This window comes from Prosopis cineraria, unplaced genomic scaffold (genome assembly GCF_029017545.1).
Source record: "Prosopis cineraria cultivar Desert tree isolate PC_DT_omini unplaced genomic scaffold, ASM2901754v1 PC1, whole genome shotgun sequence".
Taxonomy (NCBI): Eukaryota; Viridiplantae; Streptophyta; class Magnoliopsida; order Fabales; family Fabaceae; genus Prosopis; species Prosopis cineraria.
Window position 1 is genome coordinate 33,414,800 of NW_026555332.1, and position 15,930 is coordinate 33,430,729.

The window sequence follows — 15,930 nt, forward strand, 5'->3', positions numbered from 1 at the left end:
AATCCTATAAAATTTTAATTATTTGAACCTCAAACAATTATAAAATTAACATGACAAATATACATAGTGAGGAAAACAAAAGGAATCTCCAAAACTAATAATATGGATACTGGACAACATAGAAAAGCATATCAAAATCAAGGAATCAAATATAATATTATTATTTTTAAAAAATATTAATAAAAATAAAAATAATCCTTAATAATATAAATCAATTATGATATTTATAAGTATATATAATTAATTTTGGTTAATTCGATTTATTTGGTTTTGCAATCTTTAAATTCAACCCAATCATTTAAATTGAAATTTTTTTAAGAAAAAACTGAATCAATCATTTAAACTAAATAAATTAAACTGAATAGGTTAACCTCAATTTGATTTGGTCCGGTTTTTTATTTTAATTCAGTTTTGCTTACATACTCATATTTTTGAAAAAAAAAATTGACATTTTTCCCCAACGGAGCGTGATTTGTTTGGAGCTTGTGCGTTGGCGCGTGGAAAAGAGGTATAGAGATAGTAGCTGTCAAATTGACACGCTCTTGGAAAAAGTTAAGGTACGAATGACGGCGGCTGCCTATTTCGCTCCCTCTCAGCCACTCTACGTTCTCAATGTGTCACTCCCTCAGTAACGTCCCTTCACCGCCGTTTCCTCTTCCTTTCTCGCTCTGTTTTCTCGTCCGTTATTACCTCTTCTTTCTCTCTCTTCCGTATTTCCTCTCTCTTCATAACGCTCGCCCTGCATTTTCCTTACAGTTCACGCCAAACGCCTGCTCTCTGCTCTTCTTCCTCTGCACTGCACATACCAAAACCCAACGTCCTTCACTGCATTAACATACTTCTGTCATTTTCTGCTCCTCTAGCGCAAGGAAGCAATGGTGGATGATGGTGCACCGGTGTTGTTGCTATTTCGTACCGGCAAGCATGCGAAGGAGGTCAAGATGCTGTTATTTATGGCGCTGCTGTTGTTTCTCTTTTCATTTGCTTCACCTCTCGGTGACGAAGGTGTGCTTCCGTTGTTGTTTTGGTTCGCTATTGCACGAGTTTCTTGCTTTGTGTGTGCTTCCTTTTTCTTGCTTCTTTGATTCTACTACTGTAACTGATGGCGATGACTGTTATCTATGTTGTGAGAGAATGTTATGAGATGCTATCACTGGGTAGCACTGTATTAATTCGTTAACAGCTCGTTAAGGTGAGAAAATGCGTTAGTGTCGAGCTACTGATTCGATAGAGGACAGGCTCTGTGCTCCCTCTAACTATTTCTGCTCGGTGATCATGGCTAGCCATGTGGCTTGAAGGGAAATGATTATGCGGCTTTGATAAATTAGGCTTTTCCTAATACTCATCTCACTGACCAGCGTTAGTTCATCGGCGAGCAATACTAGCGTATGTCACTGAAATATCTTCAACGTAAGTTTGGTGTTATTGTCGTCGAGCTTGTAGAAACTGGATGCTCGGAGAGTCTTGTCATTAAATCTGATCAAGTGTTGACATTTAGACGATATTTTATACTGCTTGTTTATTCGAATAATCCAAGCAACTCTAGCAAGCAGCCGCTGGAGGCCATAAAGTAACGGCCAATTTCCTCTTCCTGATTATGACCATGTCAGTTGGCGAGATTTATAGAGGAAACATCAAGGCACCAACACGCCTTCTAAAGTTAGTTTGATTTTGAGTGCCGATCTTCACTGTCATATCTTGATAAAATTTTGGTTCTGCTAGCTTTTTTCGATAGAACATTTTATATCATGATAAGCCCGTAACGAATGCTTAATCGTTGACCCCATTGCTTGTGACTCGGTTTGGAAACTGTAAGTGCTAACGAACAATTAATAATTAATTTGATTTGATGACCCTATATGTAGTGCCCCGACTTATGTATCTGGTTAGATTCTCGTGCTATCATTTATCTGGGTGATCGTCATTTTCATTAATTGAACTGCTGTTCTCCCATGTGCTCTTGGACGGGCGATCTCTTTATTCATGGCTGGTTTTTCGATTAAACAGAAGCGTACCAATTGATTTGTCTCTTTTGTACTGTGTGTCAATTTACTATCCTGAAATGGTGTAGGACAAACATTAATGACTATCAAGGCTTCTTTCAGCAACGAAGCAAATGAGTTGCTTGATTGGGACGATGTGCACAATGACGACTTTTGTTCTTGGCTCGGAGTATACTGTGATAACACCAGCATTACTGTGCTTACTCTGTGGGTTGCCATTTCTGTAAATTTTTTTTTGTTTGATACTTTCCATTTCTGTAATTTTTTTGGTTAAATCGCGTCACTTTATTATCTGCATTTTTTCCCGCTCCTGTTGTCTTGGACTAAACAAATGCGCCTGTTCTAAAATTGAATTTAAGTCGCTTGTTCTGAAATTGAATTTAAGTGCCTTTTATTATGTTTTGTAGGAATCTGTCAAGTTTAAACTTGGGTGGCGAAATATCACCAGCCATCGGTGAATTGAGAAACTTGCAATCCATGTATGTTGGGTCCTTTCGAGCACGTCTTTCCTTAAGTCTTAACTTTATTTGCACACGAATTTAAATTCTGTATTCTTAAAATTACAGAGATCTCCAGGGGAATAAACTAAGTGGTCAAATTCCAGATGAAATTGGGAACTGTGCCTCGCTTGTCCATTTGTATGGTCTCTTGTATTATTTATATCTGCAATTTATTTTTATAATTTTATAAATATAATTTTAATTTATAGTAATAATAATAATGATAATTATATTTATAATTATATTTATAAGTAATTATAAATATTACGACTCTTTGTTGGAGTTGTCTTATGCTGAAGTTGATGGCAAGTTATTTTTCATGTATTGCAGAGATTTGTCTGATAACCAGTTGTATGGGGACGTGCCTTTCTCCCTATCAAAGCTAAAGCAGTTGGAGTTTCTGTAAGTTCTTAACCTTGGTTTGGCATTGAATAAGCTAATTCTTGATTGTGTCGTAACTGGCTGTTTTTGAGCTGGTGAATGAAGGAATTTGAAGAATAATCAGTTGACTGGTCCTATCCCTTCAACATTAACCCAAATTCCTAACCTGAAAACGCTGTAAGTTCCTCATTTGGCCTTCCCAAGATATCATAAAGACGTGGTAGAGTGTCCACTTTTATGGAATGTTAGGTTTCGTTGGCACTATTTTTTCTCTCTCTAATTTTTCACGCTTCTATTGCCAAGCGCTATGAACAATTTTAATTTGGACAGGCAACTGCTTTTACTTAAAATTTGATGATATGATTATAATTTCATGTTCTCAGTGATCTTGCTCGAAACCGCCTCACTGGTGAGATACCAAGACTGCTCTATTGGAATGAAGTTCTGCAGTATCTGTGAGTTTTGTGAATATTGTCTTGTGTCAATTGATGTGATCTTATTCTGCATTTGAGGACTCACCGCAATTCTTAGTAACTGTTGTTTATTGAACAGGGGTTTACGAGGGAACAATCTGACTGGAACTTTGTCCTCCGACATTTGTCAATTAACTGGTTTGTGGTATTTGTGAGTACTCTAACTTCTGCAAACCAAGTTTTTTCTTTTATTCTCGCATTTTACATTTGTTATTCTCTTTCTAATTCAAGTTTCCCTTGTCTATTATAAATATTCAGTGATGTGAGAGGCAATAATTTAACGGGCACAATACCTGAAAGCATTGGAAACTGTACAAATTTTGAAATTTTGTACGTTATCTCTATAAATCCTCTGATTTCCAATTTTTTTTTTTTATGTTTTCGTTTTATCATTCTATCCTGTGATAAATGTTCAGGGATTTATCATATAATCAGATCAGTGGGAAAATTCCTTACAATATTGGATTCCTGCAAGTTGCAACCTTGTGAGTATATTGACAAGTAATTTTTAGTTCTACGGTTTCTTAACTGCAAATAAATGGATTTTTTTCCCGGTTAGAGAATCCTTCCAGTTGTTGGTTTAAAGTTTAATTTGTCAATAACGTTCTTCCTTAGGTCTCTTCAAGGTAATAGGCTAACTGGGAAAATTCCAGAGGTGATCGGTCTGATGCAAGCACTTGCTATTTTGTAAGTATAAAATTTATCAGACTCAGATATTTTCGATTTGGGTGTGATACATTTATCTTAAACTTTGTTTCAGGGATTTGAGTGAGAATGAGCTGGAGGGACCTGTCCCTCCAATATTTGGCAATTTATCTTTTACTGGGAAGCTGTGAGTACTCCTTAACCTGAAGCTGTTATCTCCTAAGTTAATTATTATGAGTGTTATGAGTAGTCTTAGCATTATGGTTATACAGGTACCTCCATGGAAACAAACTTTCTGGTCCTATACCACCAGAACTTGGCAATATGTCTAAATTAAGCTACCTGTGAGTTGATTTTCATTTTCTTTATAGATTACGATCAATCACTTTTCATTGCATTTTTGTTTTGAGAGAAAAGTCGTTTTTCAGGCAATTAAATGACAACCGATTAGTTGGCAAAATTCCTGAAGAGCTTGGAAAGCTTGAACATTTGTTTGAATTGTGAGTTTTATTCATTTTACCTCTTGTTCTCTTCTATTTACTTTATTGTTAGGAGGCTGATATTGCAAACTTTCAGGAATCTTGCCAACAATAATCTTGAGGGATCTATTCCACATAACATCAGCTCCTGCACGGCCTTGAATCAGTTGTAAAATTCTGAATTCTCTAGAGAATACTGGGATTGGAACTTTTGGAGTAGAAAATCCTTTTGGTCTTAGTCTCTCATTTGTTTATCTTTTTACAGCAATGTGCACGGTAATCACTTGAGTGGATCCATTCCTGGGAGTTTTAGAACCCTTCAGAGTTTGACTTACCTGTATGTCGTGACAAACCTCTGCTAGTCTTGTACTATTGTCCTTTCATCTATTCCTCTCATTCTTTTGAAGTATAGCAATCTTTATCATATCTCCAGAAATCTTTCTGCTAACAACTTCAAAGGGAGCATACCTGTTGAGCTGGGCTATATCATAAATCTTGATACGCTGTAAGTGCAGAAGTTGAATTTCATGTTTTGATTAACTGCAATATTTGCTGACAGCTTTCTCTTTTATGTTCAGGGATCTGTCAAGAAATAATTTTTCAGGTCCAGTTCCACCATCTGTTGGTGACTTGGAGCATCTCCTGACCTTGTAAGACGGATGTTGCATCTAATGAACTTGTTCATTTTCTCAGTATGCTGGATCATGGTTAATATCTATGGTATGTTTATGTATGCAGGAACCTGAGCCATAACCTTCTTGATGGTCCATTACCTGCTGAATTTCGGAATATGAGAAGCATACAGATTATGTATAGTTTTATTGCTATTTGGAAAGAAAACTGAATTTTTTTTTGACTTTTAACAATTTCTTTTTTCTCTTAGTGATATTTCATACAACAGTCTTTCGGGTAGTATCCCTGGGGAAATTGGTCAACTGCAGAACCTTGTGTCTCTGTAAGATAACTACAAAGTGCATTATAGTTTCTCATTGCCTCAAGTTTGTTGCATAGATAGCATCATCTATTCACGGATTTCATTTGTTGGAACATTTCAATAGGATACTGAACAACAATGATTTGCACGGGATAATTCCAGATCAGCTAGCTAATTGCCTGAGTCTCTCCACCTTGTATGGAAATCTAATAGCCAGTCGATTGTTTTCATCCCTTTTTTTTTTCCGGCATTTCTGACGTCTGTTTATTCCATGTTCTAGAAATGTCTCATACAATAATTTATCTGGAACTATTCCTCCTATGTGGAATTTTTCACGTTTTTCATCTGACAGGTATGCTGAATAAAACTAAACCTCTACAACTTTTCATTTTTCTTGTATTAATGACATTTAATGTGGTGTCTTGCAGTTTCATTGGAAATCCGTTATTATGTGGAAAAAAGTTAGGTTCATTATGTGGTCCTTACATGCCGAAATCCAGAGGTACATCTCATCCATTTAATCTTTTTGCTGTATATATATAATTCTTATATAGTACTGGAGAATCCTAGAGCAACAAAGACTTAAATATGAGCGGTGACAGCCTGTTTTTTTTTTTTTTCCAGCAATTTTTTCAAGGGCTGCAGTTCTTTGTCTAGCACTGGGTATCATCACAATATTGGTAATGGTCATTATTGCTATTTATAGAACCATACAGTCGAAGCATTTGATGAAAGGATCGGGCAGATCTGGACAAGGCACGTAAAAGCTCTTTTGTTGATTTAAATAAGATTTTTAATACAAGCTAAATTTTCATTTTTGTTTCTTTTCAGGTCCTCCCAAACTTGTAATTCTTCATATGGATATGGCACTTCATACCTTGAATGATGTAATGAGAGCTACTGAGAATCTCAGTGAGAAATATATCATAGGTTATGGTGCCTCTAGTACAGTATACAAATGTAATTTAAAAGGTTCCCGGCCAATTGCAATTAAGCGACTTTACAACCAGCATCCACACAATTTGAAAGAGTTTGAAACAGAACTTGAGACTGTTGGTAGCATCAGACATAGAAACCTTGTCACCTTGCATGGCTATGCACTGACCCCCTATGGAAATCTCCTGTTCTATGACTATATGGAGAATGGCTCTCTGTGGGATCTTCTTCATGGTTAGTTTCCAAAACCGTGAGAGTCCTAGAGACTGTTCTTATCATAAAAGTATAGCAAAATATGGTGTCTATTGGGTGAGAAATCGAGCAATTTATAGCTTCAGCTGCTTTATCTGACAGGTTCCTTGAAGAAGATGAAGCTTGACTGGGAAACACGATTGAGGATTGCTGTTGGCGCTGCCGAAGGACTTGCTTATCTCCATCATGATTGCAACCCTCGGATTATTCACAGGGATATAAAATCCTCTAATATTTTACTGGACAAGAACTTTGAACCTCATCTTTCTGATTTTGGTACTGCAAAAAGCATATCAACAACAAGAACTCATGCATCAACTTTTGTCCTTGGAACCATAGGGTATATTGATCCCGAGTATGCCCAGACTTCTCGGTTGAATGAAAAATCAGATGTTTACAGCTTTGGCATCGTTCTGTTAGAGCTACTAACTGGGAAGAAAGCAGTAGATAATGAGTCTAACTTGCTACAATTGGTATGCTTCTCTCTTTTAATTTATTTTTTTCGGTACCAGCCTTTAGCAAACGACCTTGAGGTTTCTACCGGTCCTTTGTAGTGTATTTTTTAGTTGTGTTGGCATTTTTTAGCTATAAAATATTGAAAATGCCCTCGCAAGTATTGTAATTCTTAATGAACATAAATCCATGTGGTAGTATTGATAAAATTCCCGCCAGCTAAGCCTTTGTGGTTCATTGCTTGACTGTGAAGCACTTTGGCACAGGTTCAAATGCTGGTAGACAAAAAAAAAAAAAAATTTATTGAGCATAGATCCACATGTTCTTGTGATTCCTGCAGATGACAACAGTGATTTAATGTTTAACATTGACTTGACAGATACTATCCAGGGCAGATAACAACACTGTAATGGAAGCTGTAGATCCAGAGGTCTCTGTGACCTGCTTGGATTTGGCCCGTGTGAAGAAGACCTTTCAGCTTGCACTACTATGCACCAAAAGAAACCCTTCTGAGAGGCCTACCATGCACGAGGTTGCAAGGGTATTGGCGTCTCTACTGCCTGCGCCGCCTAATAAGGCGTTTACTACACCGGCAAAGATGGCTGATTATGCACAAGTGTTGATAGAAAAGGGACAATGTCAAATGATGGGGTTGGCGCAACCTAAGAAGGAGGATAATTCTTCTGATGCTCATTGGTATGTTAGCTTTGGAGATGTATGCAAGAACACCCCCTAAGTCCGCAATTACTTTCTCTGAAGTAGCAGTTAGGATTACCTAAGGCAGGCTTTTTTTGTAGATGGGCTTTTCTGAGATTATGGACAGATTAGTATTATTATAGATATAGATAGGCTTTACTGGAAGCACAACTTGACGTTCTAATTTGACCATCAAGAATATAGTCCTATTAGCAACGTATATGGCACTTTGTTGTATGAATCGTCCTTTCTAGCTTGTCTTGTGCAAGCCTCCATTGCCCTCTATAAATCTATCGAAATGGTTCAGCTTTTTGGCCCATGGTCGTTGTTTGTACAAACCCCATGTTCAAAATGACTGTGAGTATGTGTGGCTGGCAATGGCACACTGTCCCTTTTTAACTCGGGTGGTAAAACTGCAAAAGAAAGTACTCGAAAATTAGGACCTTTATATAGTGTTTGGTTCAAAGGGGAGGGATGAGGAAAGAAGATTCCGCTTCAATAAGTCCAGTTTGGTTGAAAAGTAGGGTAGAGTAGGGTAGGGGAGGTATTATATGGGAAACACCTATTTTATTTGATTTTTTTTTGTTTGCCTTTATAAAAATAATTGTAACATAATTTTTTTTTAATTTTGAAATTTTAAAATCTTTCTCCTCATTTTATTTATGATATTTGGTCAAAAAATTATTTTTATAATAAATTCTTGTAATATTTTTTTAAAAAAATGTTATTTGATCAATTTTAACTTGTTATCTCATTAATTTTAATAATTTTTTAATAGAAAAATATGTCAAGGTTGGAATGGATGATAGATTTGTGGTAGCTAGTAATGGATAATTAATGGCGAGATAAGCAGTGTCATGATTCTTATTTAATTGAAGCAGTGATTAAAACATAAGTAATTTTTTTATGTAGTTTAGGAATTTTACAAAACAAATTATTTTGTCCAGATTTTATCAAAAATAATATTATTTTATACTTGATTACACTAGTAAAAAGTGACTATTATTTAATTATTTTAGATTTTATAACATTTTTATAGATATTTATCTATAAAAATAATTTATTATTCAGTTATTTTATAATTTTATAATATTTTTGCGTATTTTCACATTTTTATTCCCTTTCTATCATATTAGATTATTTCAAAAGCTATTAAAAATATAAAAATATATTTTTTATTTCAAATTCGGATTAATTTTAAAAGTTTAAATGAACATCATAACCTTCATTAAATCTTCATGCATTTGCAAGATAATTGAAGCGGGAAGAAGATGTTTAGGAAGTTTTCGGTTCTGGTTTGCCATTATTATCTACAAAGGCATTGACGGGTTCGTTGAACTTATCACCAGGAATTTTCACTTGGGGCTGTTTGGTTAACAAAACAGAGATGAGAATTGAATAGAATGGAATGATTATCACCGGGCTTTGTTTGTTACGATACTATCGGTGATCTTTGTCTCTTGGCAAACTTTATGTTTCTGATGTTATGAATAAAATATCAATATAATAGAAATGTGAAGAAAGAAGAGAAGATGAAGAAAGAATATGAGCAATATAAATGAAGATAATTTCTCTTCGTATTTTCTTCCATCATTTATAATATAATAACAAAAATTTATAAGCACGATCTTACATTAAGGTTATACAAGTGATAATGAAAAATAAAGGGTAATAAACATTTATAAATTAGTGGGAGTTTCATGGGAGAAGATGAAAGGGTGAGAGAGATGAACATCTACATGACTTTTAATATTCATAAACATTCTCCCTTAAATGTTCATTATATAAGAATGTGTCTTATTAAAAATTTCAACTAGAAAAAATCCTATGAGACAAAAACCTTGTAGTAGAAAAGATTTGTGCATAATTTGAAAATTATATGCTTTTACATAATGACTCATGCATACAATCTTGCAAACTTTATGTTGCAAAAATATCTTATAGATGCATCTATTAAATTAATTGACTTTTTGCACTATTCATGTAACATCCTAAATTTTTAAATTGATAATTATCAGTGTTTTCAAGGATAATTTGGTCAATTTAAATAAATTATTGATTAACGAGATTTATGGAAGACTAATATAGTTTTTGAATTCTTATACAGCCTTAGAAGAAGGTCGATGTTTAAGCGGGCCATGGCATGAAAAGAAGTTTAAATGTTGTGAGACTTTCTGTGCCATACGCCGCGGTGGGCGTGTCAATGTGCCGTAGTGCATATGCAAAATTAGCACTTATCAGATGTGGAAACATACAGGGAATAGAAAAAAGAAAAAGAGATATTAAGAGAGCGATGAAGAAGAGTGTTTTCTGCTAAGGCACGATCCTTAGGCCACGTTGGGATCATTTGGAGCTTGAATTATCGTTGGATAAGTTCCACATTCCCTCTCTTTTTCCATTTATGTGAAATTTCTGACTTAAGTGGTAGTGTGGGGCTTGATCTCGGTTCTCTTAGGTTTAGATCGAACCCATTAGTTTATTTAAGGTCTTAGGGAGTTGAATCAAACCTCTAACCCTAAGTTTATGAGTTTTATGGTAATTGAAAATTTTTGTTAAAGGTTTGGATGAACCCTAAGTATAATTTAAAGATTTTGAGACAATGTGGGGTATTAGTTAGTGATTTTGGTGTATTGAGATGTTTAATAGGATGGTTAGAGTGTTTGGGAATGGTTGATGTTGTTAGAAAAAAAATTTGAATATTTTAGGTACTTCGAGCCTAAAAAATTTGGGGTTTATCTAGAGTGATAATTGATAATTGGCACTTGATTGTGTAGATTGAGTGTTGCTCGAGCTACCTCATGCATATAGAACGTATGGAGCTAACATTGAGTCATGGTAACCCTTTTTGTGTGATAAAAGGTTGAGAAAATGGAATAATTTACACCATTTAGTTATATTGCTTAATTGTCTGCGACTAAATATGTTAAATTTATTACTTGAGATTTGATAACCTTACATATTGTGAAATGTGATTTTGTGCACAAAAAATATATTTGCGAGCGATGAGAATGATGAAAGTTTTATATGGATTAGTTGAGAAATTTAAAATGTATGTGTTATATATGATGAGTGTGAGCATGATCTTATTAAAGGGTGGGAGTTCACCTATAGGAAGAAATAGTAGAAGTCCATATGGCATGTATTTCCTTAGTGTCTAGTGAGGCATGATGTTGGAGATTTTTCTCTTTAGTATTCATGTGAAATACGGCGTTGGAGAGTGACGCTTCTTAGCATCAATTATGTGGCGTTGGGGTAACGATACCCCGATTCATGCACGATAGGGGAAACCATAGTCTGGAAGTGGGATAGGACGCCTTTGATTGAGTGATCCTACCATGAAGGTGAACTCGGATCATTGTGAATGTGTACTTAATCCAAGAGCCTATGGTTTCAGTCGGGATGATATGAAGGCTCGGATGGTAGAATGATCATGCTAGTGATAAATGATTTGTGTTTATAAAAAGGAATTGTTGAATATGCTACAGTGGAAATGAAAAAGATTATCTTGAACTATATTAAAAGTATTATGGTATTTAAAAATTTTACTTTCATATGGTTGTGCATGTTAATTAATAGTAGTGAATTATTTTATTATTGAGATGTTTGTTTCACCTTGTAGCTATATTTTATAAATGAAGGCTCCGGTAGAAGTAAGGAAAAGGAAGGGGCATTTAAAGAGTAAAGAGCATAGTTGTATAGCTTTTCTCTTTCCTCTTTTTGAGTATTATAATGAATATTGTTAATATATAATGCCAACCTAGGAATATGACATTGTTTTGTTATCATTTGTATGAATTTATGACGAGTGTGCGTATTTTGGTCTAAGGTTAATGTTGTGGATTAAGTATGTGTGTGGTTGGCCAAATTACAATTACAAGTGATATATTTAAAATGATTTATGTGCCAAAATGATCAATTGACACGTGTGCAAAATTTTATTCACCCCTTTGTATTATTATCAAATGGGGGTTTGGAGGTCATTTTGTGTGTGAATGATTATTTATGTGATATGAATGAATTGTCATGTTGTATATGGTCCATTTGAGGTGGTCAAAGTGTCTTTGGGGTTAATGGCATTTAACATAATGAGTTGGACACCTTTATGTGTGTTTTAAGGTGGAAATAAACTTTTTTGAGTTTAGGTGTCCATTTTTTTAATGGATAATTGTTTGAATGTGAGACTAGTGTCATTAGTTAGAGGGCTCAAAGAGCTTCGTGTGGACACTTGAACCGCCCAAATCGAATATCGGATGGCGAAACAGTGTGCTCTGAAAGTTCAGAGAGCTGTTATGATAATAGGTGCGTGCCACGACACAAGTGGCCTTTGAGGGACTTATCCCTTTATGCCATTCGTCATGACGGGCAAGGCTTGCGCCTCGACGGATAAGCCATATTTTTGAAAAAATGGCTTGTTTCAGCCTGTTTTGAAGTGGTTTGATTTCAATGTCTCCGTATTTGTTCTTAATTGATTTTTAATTATATTTTGAACTTAAACAATATTTTAAAAAGAATTTTCTTGGAATCCCATTATTTTAAACTAATTATCTTTTAAACCCTTGAGTATCATAAACTTCTTTTTTTAGGATTTTATCTAATCTCAGTTATCACAATGGTATGTATGAGTGTTGTCCTAATAATGTCAAGGTGGACATTACAATTCACATGCTATCTAATGGGCCCATATATTTGAAATTGTTATATTTCCAAAAATGGATAGATCCATCCTTAATTATAACTAATGAACATGTCATATGTTTTTGTTAAAACAAGTAGCACATATAAAATTTTAAAGTATATAACATGTTTTCTATTCAAAAAGAATATTCTAATTCTTCAATGGATGTCAATGTATATCCTTAACAACCATTTGCATTATATATGAATTGGAATGATCAAATAAGTTATGTTTATAATATGTGTGGTGGATTAATAAATTTCTAGTCTATTGTAATGAAAATCAACTAGCTTTCCATTTTTCCATCACATGTAATTGATTTATAACATTAACACATATCCATTGGAGGGACCCATTAAACTTTGAGAGCAAGTATATAAGTGATACACAATAATTGTATTGTGCCCTTACAATCTCTCATTTAAGTGGGAGTTACGAAAATAAAATTTCTCTATTATTGTATTTTGAAGATAGTGGCCACTACATAGTAAATGAATAGCCTATCTTTCATCAAAAAACTCAAGTGTTTCTCATCTCACACAAAATTATGGGTTTCAATTTTTCAATTTTTGATTGAGCTATTTATTCAAATCCTTAACCAATCAATCCTTGAGATAAATCTATGACCATATTTTTCATTATTTATATTTTTCCAACCACAAAATGAGGGACATCCATTTTAGTTTTGCAAGAACCAATTTATTCAAAAACTGACATATTTTAACACAAATTAATTTATAAATTATACCACATGTAATATAATAAACTAGAAATATGAATATGATTATTGATGTTTTCTTTAAAATTACATCAAGATCAATATCAAATATTTATCATAATTACTTGGAAAATTGATAGCAATATTTAAACACTAGTAGTAATTGAGCACTATCATATAGGTTTTTAGACATAACCAATTTGGACATTTGTTTTTAATGAATTGCTCATGCATGTTTGTCTATATGGCTTCTAGCCATACTGTAGCATTTTGTTATAATTTTTTTTTCAATGCAACCTTATTTTTCAACAATTATGTCAAAACAATATCTTTTTAATAGTTGGGACAAAATATTATTAGCTTGTTAATTTTTATAATTCCATGTTATCATAATCCTTATCTCTCATTGAGTTTTTGTCTATGCTTTCAACAACACGTAATCAATTTCATTGAGTATTAGTTTTTAAGACTATGGCAATTTAAATTTACACAACTCTTCCATATCTTCTTATGCTTGAATAATTAACTTTCAAGGCTATAATATTTTTAACCATACTTAGATCATCAAAATGTCAGGAATTTTTTTTCGGTCATGCCATTCACTGAAACCATAAAATGGTCTTTTATAAGAAAATCATTATCTAAAATTAAGGCAGACCTTTAATTTTTCAGACTATGATATTTGTGACAATATATTGTAATATTTAGTCACAAGTTTTTTTTCAATGATTAAGGCAAAATATTATTATCTTAACAACCATGACAATCCACCTTTTTCAATTCCAATATATATGTTTAATTGTTTTTTACTTTCAACAGTTAATTCGTACACTATATATATGGTTATTACCTTGCTCATAACCAAGCTAAATTTGCCAATCTTTCATATTTTATAATATTATATCAATTTCATCAAATATTAGTCATCAGGATCACAATAAAAATAATTTTTAAATCCTTCAAAGCTTTTCATAGTATGAAATATTTAAACTATTAGCCTTTAGGGCTATATTATTTATAGACATCAAATAGTTAAATTGCCAATAAACTCCATGATGATCTTCTGCAAAATCAAAAATTATATGGCTTTTGACATTTAATCCCAAGATAAATAGAATATGGCTTTGTCGGTCACCTTTTAACACATATTTAATTCTTTTCCATTAGAGTCATAAATCATTGTCAAATTAATAATCACAATTATACTACAGATACATAAATCTTGAATGTTTAAATGATAAGATATAAAATATAACAATAATAGAAATTAATAATAGAATTAAAATATGATACATGATCAATAAGAGCCTTCAAGTAATCAGGGAGGAACCTTTCATGTCTATGTCTTATGCAAATTCATTAGAGATTTATGGATAACGAGTTATGAATAAAATATAAAGAGAATAGAAATGAGAAGAAAGAAGAAAAGATGAAAAAAAAAAATATAAGCAATAGAAATAGGGATAATGTATATTCTCTTTTATCCTTTACAATACAAATAACATGTCCTTTGAGTTTTTATATTTTATTCACATTTTACTATTAGTCCATGTACTTTTTTTAGTGTTTTATGTCCCTTCATGAATAAAGTATAAAGACCTTAAAGAAATTTAAAACACTGAAAAAATAAAAGTGTAAGGACCTAAAATATAAAAAAAAATACGGGGATCAATAGCAAAATGTGAATAAAATGAAGGGACCCAAAGTTATGTTTTTTCTCCTATTTAGAAACATGATCTTACATCAAGGGTTAGAGAAATGATAATGAAAAATAAAAGGTAATCAACATTCATCTTATGGTGAGAGTTTTGCCAGAGAAGATGAAATGGTGGATGAGGGAGATGAACATCCACATGACTTTTAAAATTCATAACATTCTATATAATTAAATGAAAAATGATATAAAATGATCAATATAGTCACAAGCTTCCTTCACTTCTAATAAGTTGAGAAAACGGACTTGAAATATAAGATTGGCTCATTTAGGCTTGAAAATTTCTAGCCTGAAATATTGAGTTGCGAGGATGACAAGCACAAATCAGGAAGAAGTTCTTGATTATACTAGAATCTTGATCCAACCGGGCTGTTTAGGTCCTTTTATTTTTAATTTCTTTGAATTAAAATTAAAACTATTGTATAAAAGCTCAAACTCTACCCTTTCATGGTTCCATTTCTAACGGGAGGCGAGTTTTATGACTGCATGTAGAGCCTGTAATTTGGCCAATCCCAACATATCATTTGAATAAACTTTAAAATTCTTAGAATCCAGTTTGAGAGTTTTTTTTTTGGATTTATTTGAGTAATTTAAATAAGCTTAACAAAATTTGACACGAGTTTGAACTTGAATGTATAAATTCTTTTTTATTAACAAAATGTAATTAACATCTACTTTAACTTTCACTATGCACCGACAAATCCTCTCCAAAACTCTCTCGTTTGCACGCTTCACATAAGAGAGTTTCATTATTTCAATAGTTATTTGTGTTGACTTTTTTTTTAAAAAAAATGTTAATAAAAAAATAAACACACAAAGTTATTTTATATATTTTCATTTCTATTCTTTTATTGCTTGATCTCACATTAGTAAGAATAAAAATAAAAGGTTATCGTGTGTATTTACCAAAAAAATGCTTATTGTTGTTAAGTTTTTTTGAAAAATTCTAATTTTTAAAAATTAAAATTAAAATTTGCTTAAAAATAAAATATTTTTTTAACAATTCAAATATCTAGATGAAAAAAATAAGAAAGAGTTAAGATGTTACATCCAGACTTAATAGTTCATGTG

The 15,930-nt window shown here is 32.9% G+C and overlaps 1 protein-coding gene across 1 annotated transcript; it reads left to right on the forward strand.

Moving 5' to 3' along the window:
- Positions 1-849: 849 nt before the first annotated feature.
- On the forward strand, positions 850-7,993 carry LOC129321851 (LRR receptor-like serine/threonine-protein kinase ERL1). Its single transcript, XM_054967779.1, has 27 exons — positions 850-1,005; positions 2,072-2,210; positions 2,411-2,482; positions 2,570-2,641; positions 2,834-2,905; positions 2,990-3,061; positions 3,268-3,339; positions 3,437-3,508; positions 3,616-3,687; positions 3,774-3,842; positions 3,973-4,044; positions 4,118-4,189; positions 4,275-4,346; positions 4,431-4,502; positions 4,579-4,650; positions 4,747-4,818; positions 4,915-4,986; positions 5,060-5,131; positions 5,220-5,291; positions 5,365-5,436; positions 5,540-5,611; positions 5,696-5,767; positions 5,844-5,917; positions 6,040-6,171; positions 6,247-6,585; positions 6,706-7,076; positions 7,436-7,993. The coding sequence occupies exons 1-27, from the start codon at positions 876-878 to the stop codon at positions 7,790-7,792; spliced, it is 2,979 nt and encodes a 992-aa protein (XP_054823754.1). The 5' UTR covers positions 850-875; the 3' UTR covers positions 7,793-7,993.
- The last annotated feature ends 7,937 nt before the right edge of the window (positions 7,994-15,930 follow it).